Genomic DNA, 22619 nt, shown 5'->3' on the forward strand with positions numbered 1-22619 from the left:
GAGACAGAGAGAGACAGAGCATGAACGGGGGAGGGGCAGAGAGAGAGGGAGACACAGAATCGGAAACAGGCTCCAGGCTCCGAGCCATCAGCCCAGAGCCTGATGCGGGGCTTGAACTCATGGACTGCGAGATCGTGACCTGGCTGAAGTCGGACGCTTAACCGACTGCGCCACCCAGGCGCCCCCTTATTATTTTTTTTAATGTTTATTTTTGAGAGAGACAGAGACAGAATGTGAGTGGGTTGGGACAGAGAGAGAGGGAGACACAGAATCTGAAACAGGCTCCAGGCTCTGAGCTGTCAGCACAGAGCCCGACGTGGGGCTCGCACTCACGAGCTGCGAGATCATGACCTGAGCTGAAGTCAGACGCTTAACCAACTGAGCCACCCAGGCGCCCCAATCTATTCTTATTTTTAAAAAGGTTTTGTACAGATGTTGTTTAAGCCAAAGCCAAGAGTGGGAGCTATTGTAATGATGCCAAGAAACCCAAGCACTAGGCCCTTCATTGGCCCAGAATTCTTATACAGCACCAGCTGGCTTGGAGACCAACCTTTTGGTTTCTTGCTGGTAGTTGGGAGTAGAGGGGAGAATGTATAGTAGGTCTCCACTAAGGGAGGCTGAACTGTGAGCTTCACTACCTTGCAGAAAAGGTGCTGCTCTTGGCTTGGTGTTTTTCCTTTTTAAAAATTATTTTATTTTATTCAAAAATCTTTCCTGGGGCACCGGGGTCGCTCAGTTGGTTAAGTGTCTGATATTTTGCTTTGGCTCAGGTCATAATATCACGGTTCGTGGGATTGAGCCCCACATCGGGGTCTGTGCTGAGTGTGGAGCCTGCATAGGATTCTCTTTTTCCTGCTTTCTCTGCCCCTCCCCTGCACATGACTGCTTTCTCTCTCTCTCTCAAAATAAATAAACAAATAAACATAAAATTTTTTTCCAGTTTAATGGGGATATAGTTGACATACAGCAACTGTGTAAGTTTAGAGTGTATAGCATAATGACTTCACTTACATATTTTATGAAATGATTATCACTGTAAGTTTAATTAACATCCATTATCTTATATGGATAAAAGAAAGAAAGAAAGAAAGAAAGAAAGAAAGAAAGAAAGAAAGAAAGAAAGAAAGAAAAAAAATGTATATGTGTTTGTGTGTGTATGCATGTGATAAGATCTCATAGGATTTATTCTCTTGGTGACTTTCACATCGGGGCGTCCGGCTGGCTCAGTCGGTTAGAGCATGTGACTGTTTTTATTTTTTTTATTTTTTTAATGTTTATTTATTTTTGAGAGAGAGAGAGAGACAAGGGGAAGGGGAAGAGAGAGAGGGAGCCACAGAATCTGAAGCAGGCTCCAGGCTTCGAGCTGTCAGCACAGAGCCCAATGTGGGGCCTCAACCCGTGAACCATGAGATGATGACCTGAGCTAAAGTCAGATGCTTAACCAACTGAGCCAACCAGGCATCCCAAGAGCATGTGATTCTTTTTATTTTCTTTATTTTTAATATAATTTATTGTCAAAATTGGCTTCTGTACAACACCCAGTAAGAGCATGTGATTCTTGATCTTGGTGTCATGAGTTCAAGCCCCATGTTGGAGCTAAGCATGAAGCTTACTTTAAAAAAATTTAAAAAAAATTTTTAATGTTTTTTTATTTTGAGAGAGAGAGAGAGAGAGAGAGAGAGAAAGAGAGAGGCAGAGTGTGAACAGGAGAGGAAGAGAGGGAGACACAGAATCCAAAACGGGCTCCAGGCTCTGAGCTATCAGCACAGAGGCCGACGCGGGGCTTGAACCCATGAGCCATGAGATCATGACCTGAGCCGAAGTTGGACGCTCAACTGACTGGGCCACCCAGGCTCCCCCCCCGCCCCAAATTTTTTAAATATACCATATAGCAGTGCTAACTACAGACATCATGTTGTATATTACATCCCTGGGACTTACCTTGTACCTGGAAGTTTGTACCTTTTGACTGCCTGGTGTTTTTCTTAGACTCAGTGTCTCAGTCTGGGGAAGCTCTTTGTTCACTGAAAGCCTGGGATAGAGTTAAATGCCCTAAGTGTTGAGAGCCAGGTGAACTCGGCTGGTTTCTCAGCTGAATCAGTCCTGTGAGCCACTGTTTTTAAACTTGAGGAATGCTTTGGGAATGTGGTCCTTGGCTCCCAGCAAGGGATCTCAGGAAACATCTACTTGAGTGAGGCAAATGCATTCCATGAATCTGGTTGGGTGCCGTGTAGTGGAAAAGAGCATCTACTACTCAGAGTTAAAACTCTGAGGCCGCTGCCCTGCCCCGTGGCCTCATCAGACTCCCAGCTCAGTGTGAGAATGCAGTCTTGGCGGGTGTTATTTTGCCCTTCCTTCCTTCCTTCCTTCCTTCTTTCTCTCCTCCTTCTACCCTTCTCCCTTCCTCCCTTTCTTTTCTTATGATTATACAAAATTACTATAATATAGCTGGAAGTTTTTAAAAAAATCTTAGCTATGTCAAAATATTACCATAAAACATATTTCAAAAGAAGTGTACAAAGTTTCACTACCCAGTATAATATTTGTGTAAGTCACCAAACACGATTTTAGAACAGCTAATGAAGTATGTGTAAATGTGAATTGTTCAAAAATAAAAATGTCACCTTTGCAAATGTTTAGGTCCAAGATTGGGAAGTTGGGCAAAGCTGGACGACATGGGCAGCCCTTGAAGGATGCAGCTGATTAAATTCCAGAGCCTAGAAGTTGGGAACCTAGAGTCATCTGCTGACGTTTTAAGGGAGAAATGATATGCAGAGACTGCTTCTAGTGAGCACTAAACAAAGGAAGGATGAATACTAGCTTCTCTGGGAGGCGGGGGGCCCTCGCCAGGTGCTGGACACTGGACCATCCCATTTTAAGCCTCCTAACTGCCCTTTGAAGCAAGTATCCTTATCCCAGTTTAATAGCTCAGGAAATGGAGGCATGTGGAACTTAACTTGCCCAAGGAGCAGCGAGGGAGTAGTGGACTGGGCTTGTGTTAGCTCAGGCATCTTCCTCTGCCAATATTCTTGCCCACATTGCTGGACTCATCTCTGGCATCTTACTGGATGCTAGAGTAGTATAATTTTGTGTAATTTTCACCCTAAGTCTACCCTGGGACCTCCAAAGGGTCCAGGGAGATCAAGACTAAGAATTTCTAACATCTACCTTCCTCACTTCCCGCTTCCTGATCACTGCTGGCAGGCTCACCACTCTGCCTAAGCCCTTCAGCCCATAACCTTGGGTGAGCATTTCCCTCCTTACCCCTTACCTACCATTCTAAATATTATAAAACTTTGCCTCTTTTCTCAGATTCAATGTAGGTAGTAAACCTTTGTTTGGTCTCAGTGTGTGCATGTCACCAGTAGTCAGTCATCCGATGTCTTTTGCCACCTACTAAGTACCCAGCATTGGTCTGTGTTCAGTGTGTGTCACTTTGGGGGACTACAGAAAGGTAGAAGAATGGCAGGACTCCACAGTATAATGTGAGAGACCCTTGCTTAAAATGTAAGGGAGACCACACAAAGAATTGTATTAGAGATACAACAGTGCTTTGAGAGAACATAGTGTGGGAAAAAAGAGCCTAGTTTCACTTAAAGACATGGTAATTGAGAAGGGCTTTGACAAGAGGACTTGGGAAGATAAGCCTGGACTGGAAGGGCCTTCCAGGGTGGGAGGTCAACAGTAGTCATGGGATCATGTGTTTGGGACATGGGGGTTGCTGGGTGTCATGGCGTAGTGTTGGTAATGGTACGGACCTAGGAGCAGAAAGGCTGCTCAATGTCAGAAATGCTGCACGACACCTGTGGCCTGACTCATTTTCTTGACCTACCAGTTTGGTGACCCTGCACAAAATGGTGGATGAACTTAGCCACACATGATAACATGATACAGTCTTGGACACGCACGCACTCACGCACACACACACTTGGATCCTAGTCATGATGCCTTCTTTCCTTATTGCTCATAGACCAACTTCTGAAATCTCTTATTCTGGGACTCCTAAACCCAAGCAAATGATATGGATTTCCTCCAGTATGGGTTATTTGAGGGGAAAAAAGAAAGCAAGCAATATGCGTCAAGATGTTTGCCAAAGCACAAAAGAGTGCAGCTTTGGAAGCAACCGCCTGTCCTACAAGAAAGCCATGGTCAAGTAAAGGAGCATATATAATTTCCTCTTTAGTAGTATATGATAGTTCTACTCCTTTCATAATAGTGAAAATGATTTCCAATATGAAAAATCTGTCCACGTTTGTGAACCAAGAAAATAGTAATTCTTCAACGTTTATTTATTTTTGGGACAGAGAGAGACAGAGCATGAACAGGGGAGGGGCAGAGAGAGAGGGAGACACAGAATCGGAAACTGGCTCCAGGCTCTGAGCCATCAGCCCAGAGCCTGACGCGGGGCTCGAACTCACGGACCGCGAGATCGTGACCTGGCTGAAGTCGGACGCTTAACGGACTGCGCCACCCAGGCGCCCCGAAAATAGTAATTCTTTATTGTTTGAGTGTATAGTGATTGGCTTGGTTGCCACTCTCCTAGCGCTGAAGGGACCAGAGGAGGGATTGAGATTTGAGAACCTGCAAAGAAAGAATTGTGTAGGGTATTCCTCTTCAGAGTGACCTTTAGCAGTGACCTTCTATCGAGGGAGATTGCCAGCCCTAGGCAGTCTTGCGAGAGTGAGCCCTGGCCTCTCTCCCCTGCCTCCCTCTAATTTCCTGTCAGAGCTCCCACTGACTGAACCCAATCGGAAGCCAGAGGGCTTAGGAGCCCCACACAGGTCAACTTCACAAGGCAGAGAGCAAGGTGAGTATATTGGTTTTCTATGTATAACAAATTATCATAAACTCAGCAGCTTACAACAACACACGTTACCTCACGTCTCCTTTGGGTTAGGAGTCCAGGCGTAGCTTAGCTCAATGTTCTGTTTCAGATTTCACAAGGCTGAAATCATGGTATCAGCTGGGCTGCATTCACATCTGAGGCCCCACTGGGGAAGGATCTACTTCCAAACTCCCTCAGGTTGTTGGCAGAACACCTTTTCTTATAGCTATAGGGGTTACAGAAGCTTCTTTAAAGCCAACAACAGAGATAGCGACTGCTAGCAAAACATAGTCTTATATAATGTAGCATCCTCATGGGCATGATGACCCATCACCTGGCCATATTCTATTGGTTAGAAGCAGGTCACAGGTCCTGTTGTCATTCAGGGAGAGGGGATTCCACAAAGGCATGAGTACCAGGAGGCAGAGATCACAGGCGCCACCTCAGGATCCATCTGCTATAATGAGGATGGATCTGGACGGGCAAACAAAATATTCAGCTCAGACACCTGGTGCAGAGAAGGTGATTAACACCTGATCCTTCCTGAAGGTTGGCAGAGGGCAGGGAAGAAGGGAACAACCTGTGTGGAGTCTCGAAGGCAAGGAGGTCATTAGGGTATCCAGATATCTGCCATTCCATTCATTAGGCTTGGTGCTTAGAGTGTTCGGCAGAAGAGGTGGATGGGACCCAGGTCATTGTGAGGTTTGGGGAGAGGTCTGGACTTTCTCCTGAAGATTTAGTGGGGGGAGTTTTAGAGGATTTTTAAGCAGCTGGGAGATATATTCCCTTTGGGGAATATCAGAGCAAATAACTGAGGAGGGCAAGAAGCAGATCAGTGAGTGTTATGGACATCCAGGGGAAGAATGCAGAAGGCCAACCTATGGTATTGCAGCTAGGATGGAGAGAAGAGGATTGATTTGAGCTGCTGAGGAGGAAGGACAACTTGGTGACAACTTGGTGACTGCTTGTCTGGCTATGCAGGGGAATGAGGCAGGACTGGACGATGACACTCAGGATTCTGGCTTCATGGCTGTATCAGTTTCCTATTGCTAGTGGCTTAAAGACGCATTTATGATCTCACAGTTACGGAGGCCAGAAGTCTGACATGGGTCTCACCGGGTTAAAGTCAAGATGTCAGTTGGGCTGCATTCCATTCTGGAGGCTGAAGGGAGAACCCATTTCCTTCCCTTTTCCATCTTCCAGAAGCCACATTCATTCCTTGGTTCATGCCCCTTCCTCCATCTTCATGGCTAGGAAGGGTAGGCTAAGTCCTCATACCACACCTGTCTGCCTATTCTTCCACATCTTCTATCTCTCATCTTTTCTTTGAAGGACTCATGTGCTTAGATTGAGCTAACCTACGTAATCCAGAATAATCTTCCCATCTCAAGATCCTTAACTTAATCACATCTGCAAAGTCCTTTTTGCCATGTAAGGTAACAAATACAGGTTCCAGGGATTAGAATGTGGACATCTTTGGGGAGCCATTATATAGACTATCATGACAGTACTCTTTTTCAGTTAGGGAAAGATGGAGAAGGACCAGGTTTGGGAAGATACTGAGTTCAGATTTGCATATATTGAGTTGGAGGTGTTAGAGTCTGCTCCTTTGTTTGGGGATAGATTTGGGAATCCTTAACAGAGGCATGGTGCCCGAAGCCACTTTGTGTGGTTACCTGCAGAGATTGCGTGTGGTAAGGAGATGGCAGAAACTGCAGGAAGTGGGGCTTTGGCTTCTGTCCTTTTTTCACTTACAGAGTTCCCTAGGGGACGGGTGAAGACCATGCACAGAGAAATGCTCACATTCTGTTTTCCCTGAGGAAGTGCTTTCCAATGGTGCCCTTCTTTGCCAAGCAAATCTATATTCTCTGCATGTGTATAAGGGACAGAGCAGTGGCTAATTCCAGGGTATCATGAGGTTTGGGGCAGCACTGAGGACTTTGGAGCAAATTGACTTTTGAGAAACTTGGTGCTCTAAGCAAGTGCCAGAGTTTGGATGAGAGGCCCTTGAATTTATTTGGCATGCTCTGGGAGGCAGAGGTGAAGAGGTAGTCTCCTTGCAGAGCCCCAGAGCTACTGGAGGTCTTTGGTTGAGGTCTTTCTGTAATCTCTGCGTCCAGCTGGGACTAAGGCTAGGCTTTGCCCTGTGCCTGTTAGAGATACGCATGGGGGGGTGTATGTGGCCTTGGAGGGAAGCCACCAAAGGAAAAGGTCTGTAGGTCTGTTCCCAGGGATAGGAGGATTTAAAGGCTCCATTCTTCTGGGAGAGAATATCCAACCCAGAAAGGCTGGGAACTAAGTTTAATTTCCAAGAAGAAGGGCTGGTTAGAAGGGAAGACCAACGAGGGAGTAGGGAAAGAGGAAGGGGGAAGAAGAGATAAGAGGAGACTTTGTAGGGAATGAAGTGACATCACTCCTGGTTCTGAAATTGGACTGGCCTGGCCTCCTGTGCCCTATGTTTCCTGAGGCAAATAGTCTACTCTTCCTTTTCTTTTGATAACAATATTGAGCTTGAGACTGAGCCACAGTCCCTAGACCTGCCTTTAGAGGTACCACCTTCTCAAGGGGGAGCCTTCACAGCTGCCTTAGCTGGCCAGGCATTCCTTGCTTCAGATACCAATGGACGTATCCAAGCCACCACCAGGGAAAGGGTGCGCTGCCCACGGGCCTCTCCTGTCATATCATGAATGTCCAATATATACACTCAGCGAACAGATTCTATGAGAAGTCTGGCAGATAACAGTAGTAATAAGACACAGCCCTGTCCCTGTGGGGTTTACAGTCTAGACCAGAGATTATAACAGCAGAAAATGTGGAAAATGCAAAGACTTTGAGAAAGAAAAATTGACTATGGTAGCCACTATAATAATTTTATTGTATTTTCTTTTTCACAAACATATACACATACATATATTTTATGTATTTTTACATAAAATTTTTACATAAAATTGTGTGTATGCACAAATACATATATTAAAAATTTTTTTTAGTGTTTATTTTTGAGAGAGAGAGAGAGTGCGAGCAGGGGAGAGGCAAAGAGAGAGGGAGACACAGAATCTGAAGCAGGCTCCAGGTTCTGAGCTGTCAGCACAGAGCCTGATGCAGGGCTCGAACTCACAAACCAAGAGATTGTGATCTGAGCCGAAGTCAGATGCTTAACCTATTGAGCCACCCAGATGCCCCCCAAAGTATATATTTTTAATGTTTATTTATTTTGGGGAGAGCGTAAGCAGGGGAGTGGCAGAGAGAAGGGGACAGAAGATCAGAAGCAGGCTCTTCATTGTCAGCAGTGAGCCCGATGTGCAGCTTGAATTCATGAACTGCGAGATCATGACCTGAACTGAAGTCAGACACTCAATCGACTGAACCACCCAGGTGGCCCTGCACAAATATTTCGAACTACATTTTGTATTAAATTTTGTTTCATGCTTTTTCATGACCATTTGTAGTAAACTATGTATTTACCATTGAAAAAAAATTTTTTTTAGCATTTATTTTTTGAGAGGCAGAGAGAGACAGTATGAGTGGGGAAGTGACAGAGAGAGGGGGAGACACAGAATCCGAAGCAGGCTCCAGGCTCTGAGCTGTCAGCACAGAGCCTGATGCAGGGCTCGAACTCATGAACAGGAGATAAGACTAGCTAGAATAGGGGTGGGGAGAAGGAGGAATGGGGAGTTACTGTTTAACGAATACAGAGCTTCAACTGGGAAGATGAAAAAATTCTGGAAACGGATGGTGACTGCATAACAATGTGAATGTATTTAATTCCACAGGACTGTACATCTACAAATGGTTAAAATGGTAAATACAGGGGCACCGGGTGGCTCAGTTGGTTAAGTGTCTGACTTCAGCTCAGGTCATGATCTCCTGTTGATTGAGGTCTTTCTGTAATCTCTGCGTCATGATCTCATTTTATGTGTTTATGAATTTGACTACTCTAGGTACCTCTTATGAGTGGAATCATCCATTTTCCTTTTGTGTCTGGCTTATATCACTTAGCCATAAGTGATATAAACCTTTTCAAGGTTTATCCATGTTGTAGCATGTCTCAGAGTTTCCTTCCTTTTTAAGGTTGAATACTATTCCATTGTGTGGATGTACCATATTTTCTTTATCCATTCACCTGTGAATGAACATTTGGGTTGTTTTCACCTTTTGACTATTGTGAATATTGCTGCTATGAACATTGGTATACAGGTATCTGTTTAAGTTCGTTTTCATTTCTTTTGGGTTATACTCAAAAGTGGAGTTGCTGAATCATATGATAAATTTATGTTTATTTTGTTTTTTGAGGAACCACCGTACTGTTTTCCAGCTGCACTATTTTACATTCCCATCAGCAACTCACAAGACTTCTAGTGTCATGACCACTTTATTTAAACGTTTATTTTATAGTTAACAATAGGTGAACAGCAAATAATAGAGGCTTTAGAGTGGGGTTCTGACATAATCTTCCCTTCTCTCCTCACCAGTTAGAGGTGCAAAGCCCTTGGCTTCTCAAAGCTTAAGAGATTAGTCCTCCTGTTTTCAGAACTCTCATTTTGAATGTCTCTGTGATGTCCCACCACAACATGCACCAGAACTTAGAATACCTCAGCTTATAGAACATTTAGACTGTTTCTAAATTCTTTTCTCTTATAAATACCATGGAATATATTTATGCAAAAGACTTTATCCAAATACAAGATTATCCTCTTAGGGTGAATTTCCAGAACTGGGAACTACTATAGATAATAGCTGACACTCAAGACAGTACCCACTGTATTCCAGGCACTGTTTTGAGTGTTTCATATATATTAACTCATTTAAGTAGTTACCATATGATAGCTACTTGTATCTCCAGTAAAAAATTTTTTAGGGGCACTTGGGTGGCTCAGTTGGTTAAGCGTCCAACTTCAGCTCAGGTCATGATCTCACGGTTTGTGGGTTCGAGCTCTGCTTTGGGCTCAGTGCTGAGGGTTCAGAGCCTGGACCCTGCTTCGGATTCTGTGTCTTCCTCTCTCTCTTCCCCTCCCGACTCACGCTCTGTCTTTCTTTTTAATGTTTATTTATTTTTGAGAGAGACAGAGCATGAGCAGGGGAGGGGCAGAGAGAGAGAGAGAGAGAGAGAGAGAGAGAGAGAGAGACACAGGACCCGAAGCAGGCTCCATCCAGGCTCTCAGCCGTCAGCACAGAGCCCGAAGCAGAGCTCGAACCCACGAACTGTGAGATCGTGACCTGAGCCGAAGTCAGACGCTTAAAACGACTGAACCACCCAGGTGCCCCTCATATCTCCATTTTAGAAAATAGACTTTATTTTTTTTTCTCTAAACAGACTTTATTTTTTAGGTTTATAGCAAAATTGGGTGGAAGTAGAGTTCCCGTATACCCTCTGCCCTCACACATGCACAGCCTCCCTGACTATTTTTTTTTAATATTTTTATTTATTTTTGAGAGCGAGAGAGAAACAGAGCACGAGCAGAGGAGGGGCAGAGAGAGAGGGAGACACAGAATCTGAAGCAGGCTCCAGGCACTGAGCTGTCAGCACAGAGTCTGACACAGGGCTCGAACTCGTGAACTGTGAGATCATGACCTGAGCTGAAGTCAGATGCTTAACTGACTGAGCTATCCAGGTGCCCCATCCTGACTATTAACATCCAGTACCAGAATGGTATGTTTGTTACAATTGGTGAACCTACACGGACACATCATTATCACCCATACTCCATAGTTTACCTTAGGGTTTATTCTTCATGTCCCCATTTTTATAGATGAAGAAACTGAGGCACAGAGAGGATAGGCGATTTGCCCTCCAGCCAGGAAGTAGTAGAGCCAGGACTTGAGCATAGGTCACCTGGCTCCAGAGACTCTCTTTTCTGCACTGCTGACATTTTGGTGGTTCTTGATGCATATTTGGCGCTTTCTAATTTGGCAACATTTTGCTTTGTGTGGGTCAGATAGTGACACTTCAGTGTTGGGTGATTGCCCCAATTTGCCCAAGATTAATGGCTTTCCCTAGACATGAGGCTTTCAATTCTAAAGCCAGGGAAATCCTGGGAAAACAAGGACAAGTTGATCACCCTATTTCAGTGACACCGGAGTCCTGGGGCCCATGATGAAGTGTTTTTAGTAACTAGGTCAAGAGCTGGAGCTTCCCCAGATCATGGGAGGCCAGTGATGGCCAGAAGGATGAGAGGAAGTTGCCAGATACACTTCCTGTTCCCTGACCTGTCCACATTTGTTTCTGGGCACACTGACCAGGGCTCCTACTTGGTGTTCTGGAATTTAAACTTCCCAGCAGAGCAGTAGATCAGATTATGTGATGACTCTTCGTAACTAACTGTCTTTTGATGGTTGGTGGGTGTTTGCTGCTTTTTGGAGAGGGGTGTAAAAGGACCCCGGATACTTGGGCTGGCTAACAGCCTAACCCTCCCCTGCAGCACACTTTTTCTGCCCAGAGCACAGCTGAGTGTAATTATACAATGCCTAGAGTGTTTGCTGTGCAGCTCAGGTATGTTGCAACATCCTGAGCTGTGGGCTGGCAGTAGGCAAACACATCTTGACAAGATAGGTGGGTGGTCACATTTGTGACGTGAGAGGGATAAGGCTTGTTGCCAGCTCCACTATAGGATTGCCAGAGCACTTCCACTGGATATTAGAGTATCTCGAGACCAGCAGGGGCCACTTCTTCTGGGGTCAGGCTGGTTCTTGATGGAAAGGGTTGCTGCCTGAGTCTGTTAGCTCATTCTTTTCGTCTTTACTGAGCACCTATTGTACACCAAGATATATATTCAGAGAAGTGTCCCTGCTCCCTGCTCTGCAGTCCTTTCCACCTAGTTCCTGCCTACTGCCTGTAGACAGCCAATATTATTAGTTTCTGATTTATTATTCCTGTGTTGCTTTTTGCACAAATGAGCAGATATATGTATATTTTCTTATCTTCCCCCTCTTTCTTCCTCAACAGGTAGTATACTGTAGTACTTTTTTTTTTTTTTTTTTTTTTTTACTTGACAGTATCCATATCAGTTTGTTAGCTCTCCCTCACAGTTGCCTAATACTCTTTGAATGGGCAGTTAGATTGTATCCGCTATTTTGCAATTACAAATTCTTAGAAGTGGGATTTCTGGGTCAAAAGGTAAAATATAGGGCACCTGGGTGGCTCAGTGGATTAAGCATCTGACTTCGGCTCAGGTCATGATCTTACGGTTTGTGAGTTTGAGTCCCACATTGGGTGAGTTCGAGCCCCGCTTCTCTCTCTGCCCCTTGTGGGATTCTCTCTCTCTCTCTCTCTCTCTCTCTCTCTCTCTCTTCACCCTCTCTCACTTGCAACCTTTCTCTCTCTCTCTAAGAAAAGGTAAAATATATGTAATTTTGTTAGGTATTGCTACTTTGCTCTCCAAAACGGTTGTGCTAACTTGTATCCCCACGAGCAGTGTATGAGAATACCTCTTTGCCCACAGCCTCATCAAGAGAATGATATCCTACGTCTTAATTTTTGCCAACCTGATAGATGAGAATTGTGTCTCTTGTTTTAATTTGTATTTAAGTTGCATTTCTCTTATGAGTGAGGTTGAACATCTTGTATGTTTACAGCAGATATATCTGTACCTATATCTATATATCTACAGTTTGCCATTTTTTTTTTACTATCAGTCTTTTCTTTTCCCTCTCAATTTTTAAGAACAGCTTTATTGAGATATAACTTAACATACTATACAGTTCACCCACCTAACATAAACCTGTCATATATAATACATACTTGTCATATATCATGTATGTGTATAATTTAGTGGTTGTTAGTGCATTCACAGAGTTATGTAACCATCAGCATCATCTAATTTTAGAACTTTTTCATTACCCTAAAAAGCAACCCCATAGCCATTAGCAGACACTCCACGTTTGTCCTCAGTCCCCTGGCCCTACATAGTCACTAATCTGCTTTCTGTCTCTACAGATTTGCCTATTCTGGGCATTTTATATAATATACACATAATATGTATTATATATTACAAGTTATATCATTCGTCACATATCGATGGAATCATACAATATGCGGTCTTTTAAAAAATGTGTTTTGGGGCGCCTGGGTGGCGCAGTCGGTTAAGCGTCCGACTTCAGCCAGGTCACGATCTCGCGGCCCGTGAGTTCGAGCCCCGCGTCGGGCTCTGGGCTGATGGCTCAGAGCCTGGAGCCTGTTTCCGATTCTGTGTCTCCCTCTCTCTCTGCCCCTCGCCCGTTCATGCTCTGTCTCTCTCTGTCCCAAAAATAAATAAACGTTGAAAAAAAATTTAAAAAAAAAAAATAAAAAATGTGTTTTAAGTGTTTATTTATTTTTGAGGTAGTACAAGTGGGGCAGGGGCAGAGAGAGGGGGACAGAGGATATGAAGCGGCTCTGCCACTGACAGCAGCAAGCCCAGTGTGGGGTTCGAACTCAGGAACTGTGAGATCGTGACCTAAGCTGAAGTTGGATGCTCAACCGACTGAGCCACCCAGATGCCCCAGTATATAGTCTTTTGTGACTGGCTCCTTTTACTTACCGTAAGTGATGTAATGCTTACAGTATTCCAAGTCGTTTCTAACATTTAATCCTCATAACAACTCTGATATAGTGACTGTTTTGTTATTATCCCCATTTAATGGATGAGGAAAGTGAGGCACAGACAGGTTAAATGTCTCACTAAGGTCACATACAATAAGAGGATGGACTTTGGAGTCAGGCAGACTTCAAGTCCAAGCTCTATCACTTGCTTGCTGTGTGACATGTGGAATATTACTTAAACTCTCTCTGGTGTCTTTTTCTCATGCTAGTTAAAATGAAGATAACAGTGGGTGAGTCTTGGAAAATTAAATGCTATAAGAAGAGTGCTTAGTCCAAGGTCTCAGACTTAACAGGCATTCAGTTAATCATAGTGGTTATTAATAGGTAGAGTCAGGTAAACCCAGCTTACTTGGTGTGGTTGGCCTTACCTCCTCTAGCACTTAGTTGTACCTGAGACATCAGCTTTTTTCTTTTTTTAAAGATACAATTCACATACCCTGAAAGTTATCCTTTTAAAGTATACCATTCAGTGTTTTTTTTAGTATATTCATAAGGTTGTGCAACCATCATCACTATTTAATTCCAGAACATTTCCATCACCCTAAAAAGAAACTGTACCCATTGGCAGTCACTCCCCATTCTCTACTCCCCCTAGCTCCTGGCAACCACTAATCTACTTTCTGTCTCTGGATTTGTTTATTCTGGACATTCTGTATAAATGGAATCATACACTATGTGGCTTCTTGTATCTGGCTTTATTCACTTAGCATCATGTTTTCAGGGTTCATCTGTGTTGTATCGGTACGTCATTCTTCTTTATTCCATTGTATGAATATACTACATTTTGTTTGTCCATCCATTGATACATTGGGTTGCTTCCACTCTCTGTGGCTATTACGAATAATGCTACTGTGAATGTAAACGTACAAGTTTTTGTATAAGCATATATTTTCCATCTCTTGGGTGTACACCTAGGAGTGGAGCTTCTGGGTCCTATGGCAAGTTTATGTTTAACTTTAGGAGGACCTGCCAAACTGTCTTACAAAGTAGCTCTGCCATTTTACATTCTGACCAGCAGCGTGTGAGAGTTCCAGTTTCTCCACATCCTTGTCAAGACTTGTTCTTGTCTTTTATTTTAGTCATCCTAGAGGATATGAAGTGGTACCTCACTGTGGTTTTGATTTGAATTTCCCTATTAACTAACAGTGTTGAGCGTGAGATGCCAGCTTTTAGGTCAGCTCTTTTCTGCCCACCCCAGCTGCTGTGTTTCCTCCAGAAAGGGTCTCCTGGTTTCCTGTTCATCTTCTGCCTGGTGTTAGTGGTCATTCTGGCCTCTTGGAGGCTGACTGATACCTTTTTAGTCCAGGTGCTTGGGGCAGGCTTTTGGGGCAGATTTCCAGTGCCGGGCAGCACTGTGTCTGGGATTAAAGGCACAGGTTCTCTCTGTGCACAGGTTGGTGTTACTCTTGAGGCTGCCACATCCGTCCTTAGGCTCACCAAACTGCTGGGACAAAGCCAGCCTCTCCCCTGGGGACCTCAGTGAGCAGGATCTGAAGTTCTTCAGCTGAAAACGGTCTCAACCATCCTTCTGCAACAAGACGGTTAGAACCCCTCACCCCCTCCTACCAGATTGGGGAGAGTCTGTATTGTATTCCTTTAAAATCTCCGTAGGAAGAAATTCCACTGGCCCTCTTTACCACCAGCTAATATTTTAGCAGCCTTCTGTGTTAGAAACATTCTTTGCTCTGACCCAACTCCCTCCTCCTCCTGCAGCGTGTGCCAGTTTCCTCTCATGCTTTTCTTTCTCAGAGGATGTGAGAGACAGCCACCCCCTAGGAGGGGCTTCGTCCTCTGGTCAGACAAAACCGGTTTGGCTGGAGAAGCGCTCACGTGAGGAAGTCCAGACCAAGCCAGGCCTCTCCGGGGGACTTTAAAGACTGAATGACCTTGTCACTTGGCTATTGCCTCGGCAGTCTGCTTTGAAAAAGAGACCTTCTGACAGGCTCCAGGTTGTGTGTTTATCCTGAGGCTGGGCCATTCCAAACGCATGTTTCAGAGTTTAGAGGTTGCCTCCAGCCAGCCTGGTGGGTGGTAATCAAATGCAGGTGGACACCATCTGGCCGGCCTGTCCTTCCCAGCCAACCGAGTGAGGGCTGGCCTGCCTACCACAGAGTTGGCCCAGAAAGCACCCTTCGTGCAGGCAGATGGTGGACATGTGCACGTGCGCACACGCACGCCCCAACGTGCACGTGTGTGCGCACAGCCTCCTTAGAGAGGGGGTGTTGCTTGGATGCATATGATTTCTCTCTGCATCGGAGAGTTCTCCCCATCGCGCAGCCTGAGGAACATGTTCTTTTTGTCTGTTTCTCAAGTTTTTGTGGTTAGAAATCATGTATTTTTCTTGGCCCAAGATGAAAGACCTGGAATAATGGTCTAATACATTTTACAAAGCTGCTTCTCATTGGAGGCTTCTTGAAATCTTCCCTTTGGCCTAGTGACCCATCTTCTTTGGTGGAGTTTTAACTCTGAGTCAGTCTTGCCTTACCTCGGATTTTCACACTCCTCTCACGCTTGCAGCCGCAGGGAGGTGGCTTTCCCGGCCTCTGCTTGCTTAGCTATTCCCTCAGCCCCCCTGCATCAAATTGCCCCCAAACCTGACAGCTCATCGGGGGAAGAAAATAGCTCATACTGTGTCCTGCCGAACAACTTCTAGTCTGGTCTCTGAAATTCTAGTTGTGTACCCTCAAAATGGATTCTGTCTCCCACGTTGCAAACCATGGACACTTCCTTTAGATGTAATTAGGCACAAGCATGACAACTTTAAGGACGGATTCCTTTTCAGTCCTTTGGAGGATGTGGCTTCTCAGAGGTGATCTCCCTGGTGCAGCAAGTGCAGGACGGCTGAGCTCACCCAGGCACACAAGCAAGGTGTCTGAGGTTCGGAGACTTTGGACTCTCTTTTTGTCCAGTCTCCTGGCCTGGCCTCTTGAGGCTGATGAGGATGATGATGAAGGAAAGGTGCCACGGAGGATTCCAGGGTTGGACATCATCACCCTCCCTTCAGAATTCTTGCCGCGGACTGCCTGTTCCGGTAGCTTGTCTAGCAAGGAGGTGCTGGCTGTCATCTTAGTTTATGGTTTGTATTTGTCTGCTGAGGAGTTTACATGTGTATAATCATTGTGGCTCATGTTTGTACAAGATATAATTACTGGAAATTATATCATGAACATAGTTTAACTTTTAACCCTTCCCATGCTGGCAAGCCTCCTGAGCTCTCAGGAACTCTTCCCTGGACTCTTCCCTCACATAAGGGGGCATGCCACTCCCCAGCCAGGCCTTGCTATCACATCTACATTGTTTTCCTCTCTGGCAGAAGTCCATTTCAGGGGCTTCCCTGAAGACTTGGGGCCGCTGAGTGTTTCCTAGCCGTCAGAGGCAGGCATTCTTCCCTTGCCTCATCGTCACTGTGATGAGTGTGGCCACAGAGGCAGTAACTGTCATCACTCTTGGCCACCTGGGGATGAGAAGTGGGAGCAAACCGTACTTCCCCCGTATTCTAGTGATTGACAGGTATACACAGGGTGCCAGTTTTCAGGAAGAGCCTGTGCCGATCGATGAGTGCATGTGGCTTGCTGGGTTTCAGGAAGAATACAGGCCTTCCCAGTATTTGGAATCTGCCTGGGGATGTGTCCACAACTGCTGAGTTTGGAGACCAGCCAGCCCAGCTCAACGATTGTATGTACCCTTGTGGGACAGAGTACAGATGAGAGTGGAGAAAGGATCTCATCCTCACAGAGCATACAGTAGGATTGTATCCTTAGCTAACTAAGTAGGTACTTAATAACAGTTCAAAGGAATAAGGAGTGTGAATAAGGAAGATTTTCAGTAATGGAACCTTAATCACACAGAGGAATGTTCCAGAGCCACAAAATGTGGAACTCATAATTTAGAGTGCCACCAGGGGAATTTGATTGGCTGGGCCAAGGTCATACCCATGTACTGTGGCTGGCCAGAGGGCAAGACTAGTATTGTGGCTCCTTACAGGCTATTGAGGGAGAGTCCTCTGATTAAGGGGTTTGGATGCCGAGGCCACCAAAAATAGGGGAGAACTTTAATGAACTTTAAAAACAGTGTTTTCTTAAGGTATTTGAACTAAAAACATTTGCTTTTTATTCCTTTCAGATTTACAGGAACAGACGGACCTAGTGGTTTTGGCTTTGAATTGACATTTCGTCTGAAGAGAGAAACAGGAGAGTCTGCCCCCCCAACATGGCCAGCAGAGCTAATGCAGGGCTTGGCCAGATACGTGTTCCAGTCAGGTAAGAGCCCCACGAGCTGGTGGGTGTGGGGGTTCTTTTGCCATAAGCCTGGTTGGCTTTAAAGGGGAACTCATAGGTATATTTTGATAGCTGTGGAGTGACCTTTCCTGGGACTACCATACCCCATTTGTGCTATGAAGGTGGCTTGTTTTGCCTGGAGTTTCCTGGGTGGGAAGCTACCTGGGTCAGGGAAGAGAAGGATATGCTGCTCTGACCTCCAGCACCAAGTGGGAGTTCCTGCCACAGTTTTTTTTTTTTTTTTAATTTTATTTAAATTCAAGTTAGTTAACATATAGTGTAATAGTGATTTCAGGAGTAGAATTTAGTGATTCATCACTTATATATAATACCCAGCGCTCATCCCAACAAGTGCCCTCCTTAACGCCCGTCACTCATTTAGCCCATCACTCATTTATCCCCCACCCCAACACCCCACTAGCAACCTCAGTTTGTTCTCTGTATTTAAGGGTCTCTTATGGTTTGCTTCCCTCTATGTTTTTATCTTATTTTTCCTTCCTTTCCCCTAAGTTCATCTGTCCTGTTTCTAAAATTCCACATATGAGTGGAATCGTATTATACTTATCTTTCTCTGACGGACTTATTTTGCTTAGCGTAATACATTCTAGTTCTATCCACATTGCAAATGGCAAGCTTTCATTCCTTCTGATTATTGAGTAATACCCCATTGTGAATATATATACCACATCTTCTTTATCCATTTGTCAGTCGATGGACATTTAGGCTCTTTCCATAATTTGGCTATTGTTGATAATGCTGCTATAAACACTGGGGTGCATGTGCCCCTTCAAAACAGCATTTTTGTATCCTTTGGATAAATACCTAGTAGTGCAATTGCTGGGTCATAGTTTAGCTCTATTTTTAATTTTTTGAGGAACCTCCATACTGTTTTCCAGAGTGGCTGCACCAGTTTGCATTCCCACCAGCAGTGCAAAAGTGTTTCCCTTTTTCCACATCCTTGCCAACATCTGTTGTTTCCTGAGTTAATTTTAGCCATTCTGACAGATGTGAGGTGGCATCTCATTGTGGTTTTGATTTGTATTTCCCTGATGATGGGTGATGTTGAGCATATTTTCATGTGTCTATTAGCCATCTGGATGTCTTCTTTAGAAAAGTGTCTGTTCATGTCTTTTGCTCATTTCTTCACTGGATTCTTTGTTTTTTGGTTGTTGAGTTTGGTAAGTTTTTTATAGATTTTGGATACAAACCCTTTATCCAATATGTCATTTGCAAATATCTTCTCCTGTTCCATCGTTGCCTTTTAGTTTTATTGTTTCCTTCACTGTGCAGAAGCTTTTTATCTTGATGAGGTAGGTCCCAGTAGTTCATTTTTGCCTTTGTTTTCCTTGCCTCTGGAGACATGTCTAGTAAGAAGTTGTTGCAGCTAAGGTCAAAGAGGTTGCTCTCCTCTAGGATTTCGATGGTTTCCTGTCTTACATTTAGGTCTTTCATCATCTTGAGTTTATTTCTGTATATGGCGTAAGAAAGTGGTCCAGGTTCATTCTGCAGCATGTCACTGTCCAGTTTTCCCAAGACCATTTGCCGAAGAGACTGTCTTTTTCCCACTGGATATTCTTTCCTGCTTTGTCGAAGATTGGTTCCTGCCACTATTCTAATACCCTGAGCCCTTGTTGCAGACTGCCAACCATTCTTCTGATGCCCAGTGAGCCAAATTCCAACTCAGCATGGAACTGACTAGCTCTTTCTCTGTCTGTCCCATTTCCCATAATTAGCATGGTCCTTGCTCCATGCTGCCAGTGGCCTAGCCATCTCTATTTCTGGGGTTACAAGCTCATGTGTTAATCTTGGTTAAGGCTTGGATTAACAGTAGAGGGTGTGGCAGAGAGAGAGAATTGCCAAGAGTTTGCTCCCTCAGAGTGTAAAGGGGAAGCTGGAATCAGGCAGGACCTTGACAGTCAGAAAAATTTGATTCACATGATTCAAGTGGCTTCCAGGGGATGGTCCTGTGCTCCTACTGCCCCTCTGGAGACTGCTAACATGGTACCTGAAGTGGGGACATTGTGCTGGCACCTTGGTCTCCCGCTCTTAGCTCAGCTTGCCTATAGTCTTTCAGTGGGATGAAACGTTAGAGCAAAATTTAGTACCTTTTATGAAGGGTTTCTTATCATCTGAATGTTTCTGTGTGGCTAATTAAGTGCTGAGAAACATTTCCCATATGACCTCAGATTTTGTTTCTTGGGTTTGGTAAGTAGCCTTCAGATGAAGGCCAAGACTTTTTTGTCCAACTCATTTGCTCTTTGGTTGCCATAAATGAGCAGCATCTAGGCCAGGGTCTCTCAAAGTGTGGTCCTTGGATCCCCTGCATCAGAAGCACCTAGAGAGCTTGTTACAAACACATATTCGTAGGCCCCAGGGAGACCTCTGACTCAGTCTTTTAGAGGTGATGTTCCCAGATGCTTCTGGTAGAGACTAAATTTGGAGAACCATAGATCTGGCAGCTTCTCTAATAAGTAGAGTGACTTTCCCCCCACAGCTTTAAGTACGTTATAAATTGGAGGTGCAACAGATCCTTTAGGTTGCACTCATCTGTCCTTGTTCCAGACCCCTGAGGTCAGTTGTTGGCAGGGTGACTGTCACATAATGGGACTGATCCTTAACTACTATCTACCATTGTGTGTCCTATAGGATAGTCCCCTTTGGGAGACTATAGGAGGCCCTTTCTAAGCAAGGGTTCCCAAACCTGGCTGCTCATGAGATCCTCTGGGGAGTTTGTCCACACACAGATTCCCAGACCCCCTGCATGGCTGTGATTCAGTTGATCGATCAGAGATGAGACTGAGGCATCTGTTTCTTAATCAGCTTCCCAAGGGATTCTAATGCAGCTGGTCTGGGGCTGATGCTTGGGTTCTAAAGGATGGTTGACCAGGAAGAAGTAACATTCACAGGGGAAGGGGGAGCAGCCTGCTTGAAGCAGTGGACCATGTGATTTGGTACTGTCCTAATGTGGTTTGCAGAATCTTTTAAATTGTGCCAGGAGGGGTGCCTGGGTGGCTCAGTCGGTTAAGCATCCAACTCTTGATTTTGGCTCAGGTCATGATCTCACAGTTTGTGAGATCAAGCCCCATGTTGGGCTCTGTGCTGACAGTGTGGAGCCAGCTTGGGATCTTTTCTCTCTCCCTCTCTGTCTGCCCCTTCTCTGCTCTCACTCTCTCTCTCAAAATAAATTTAAAAAATAATAATAACAAAATAAAATAAAATTGTGCCAAGAGTCTATTGCCTGAACCCTTTGTGTCCTCCCTCTTTCCCTTCTTGGGATGCCTGAGGCTGACTCTAATACAGAACTGTCTTTGGAGGGGCACCTGGTTGGCTCAGTCTGTTGAACATCAGACTTCGGCTTGGGTGGTGATCTTACGGTTGGCAAGTTTGAGCCCTGCATTGGACTTGCTGTTGTCAGTGCAGAGCTTGCTTGGGATCCTCAGACCCCACTCTCTCTCAAAAATAAATAAACATTAGAAAAAAAAAAACCTGCCTTTGGAAAAATAGACTTTTCTTGATGGGGAATTTGATCTGCTGTAGGAAAGGGGGCTCTAAAAACTAGGTCTTGCTTGTGTAGACAGGTAATTCCCTGCCCACTGCTTAAGCCAGTGCATTTATGTTTGTTTCCATTTAATGTACCTGTTTGGGTAGATAGAGATCAGAGAAAGGTAAAAATGGGTATTATGAATCACTGTCAGGAGGAATCAAGCAGATGAACTTCTGAAATAGTTCTCCTTTATAGTTCTGAAGTAATAGTGCAAGTAAGTGGAAAAGTAAGATTTAACCTGCAGTGGTTCATTTCACTCACACAGTAAACATCACTAGTGACCATTTTGAACCACTAATGTGATCATCGGTTCAGGCAGATCATCAACAGTTGCTTAAAACCATTGGATAAAAAGATTGTTGGGGAGCAAGATATTCTCAGGGACTCAGAGAAACCCTCCACAGTTTATGTATTTGTTGTAGAGAAAAATACATTTACAATGACAAGATTTGGTTGGATCACCTTAACCAAATGCTAGAACATAGCAATACTAATAGTGAAATAAATTATTATTTATGTACCTTTTTACGTGTGACAGTGTGAAGTATAAAACATCAACGGTGGTGGGAGAGGTGCCTGGGTGACTCAGTCGGTTAAGCGTCTGACTTTGGCTCAAGTCATGATCTTGCAGTTCGTGAGTTTGAGCCCTGTTTTCGTCTCTTTGCTCTCAGCACGGAGCCCATTTTGGATCCTCTGTCGCCTTCTCTCTCTGTCCCTCCCCCCTCTTGTGCTGTCTCTCTCTCAAAAATAAATAAACATTAAAAAATAAGCATTAAAATATCAAGTGTGTGGCACTTTTACAAAAATGTTTCACCTATGTTGAATCATGAGCAAACAGTCAGACAAATCTAGATGATAGGAATATTTTCAAGACAACTTTCTGGACCCTTCAAAAATGTCAATGCTATGCAAGATAATACAAGGGCAGGGGTTGGGGTCTATACTAGATTAAAGGACACATAACAGTTTTTTTTTTTTCACTTAAAAAAAATTTTTTTTTAACGTTTTATTTATTTTTGAGACAGGGAGAGACAGAGCATGAACAGGGGAGGGTCAGAGAGAGGGAGACACAGAATCTGAAACAGGCTCCAGGCTCTGAGCTGTCAGCACAGAGCCCGATGCGGGGCTCGAACTCACGGACCGCGAGATCATGACCTGAGCCGAAGTCAGCCACTTAAACAACTGAGCCACCCAGATGCCCCAGTTGTTTTTTTTTAAATCTTTATTTATTTTTGAGAGATAGAGACAGAGCGTGAGCAGGAGAGGAACAGAGAGAAGGAGACACAGAATCTAAAGGTTACGAGCTGTCAACACAGGTTCCAACACAGGGCTCGAACCCACGAACTGCAAGATCATGACCTGAGCCGAAGTCAGATGCTCAACCGACTGAGCCAC

The 22619-nt window shown here is 44.5% G+C and overlaps 1 protein-coding gene across 5 annotated transcripts in view; it reads left to right on the forward strand.

Moving 5' to 3' along the window:
* SUFU (SUFU negative regulator of hedgehog signaling) overlaps positions 1 to 22619 on the forward strand; it is a 125117-nt gene that overhangs the window by 19757 nt on the left and 82741 nt on the right. For all 5 annotated transcript variants that reach the window (XM_043597386.1, XM_043597388.1, XM_043597389.1 and 2 more), the window contains exon 3: positions 17526 to 17662. In XM_043597386.1, the coding sequence (XP_043453321.1) occupies positions 17526 to 17662 (137 nt within the window). The remainder of the gene's footprint in view (positions 1 to 17525; positions 17663 to 22619) is intronic.

This window comes from Prionailurus bengalensis, chromosome D2 (assembly GCF_016509475.1).
Source record: "Prionailurus bengalensis isolate Pbe53 chromosome D2, Fcat_Pben_1.1_paternal_pri, whole genome shotgun sequence".
NCBI classification, from domain to species: Eukaryota; Metazoa; Chordata; class Mammalia; order Carnivora; family Felidae; genus Prionailurus; species Prionailurus bengalensis.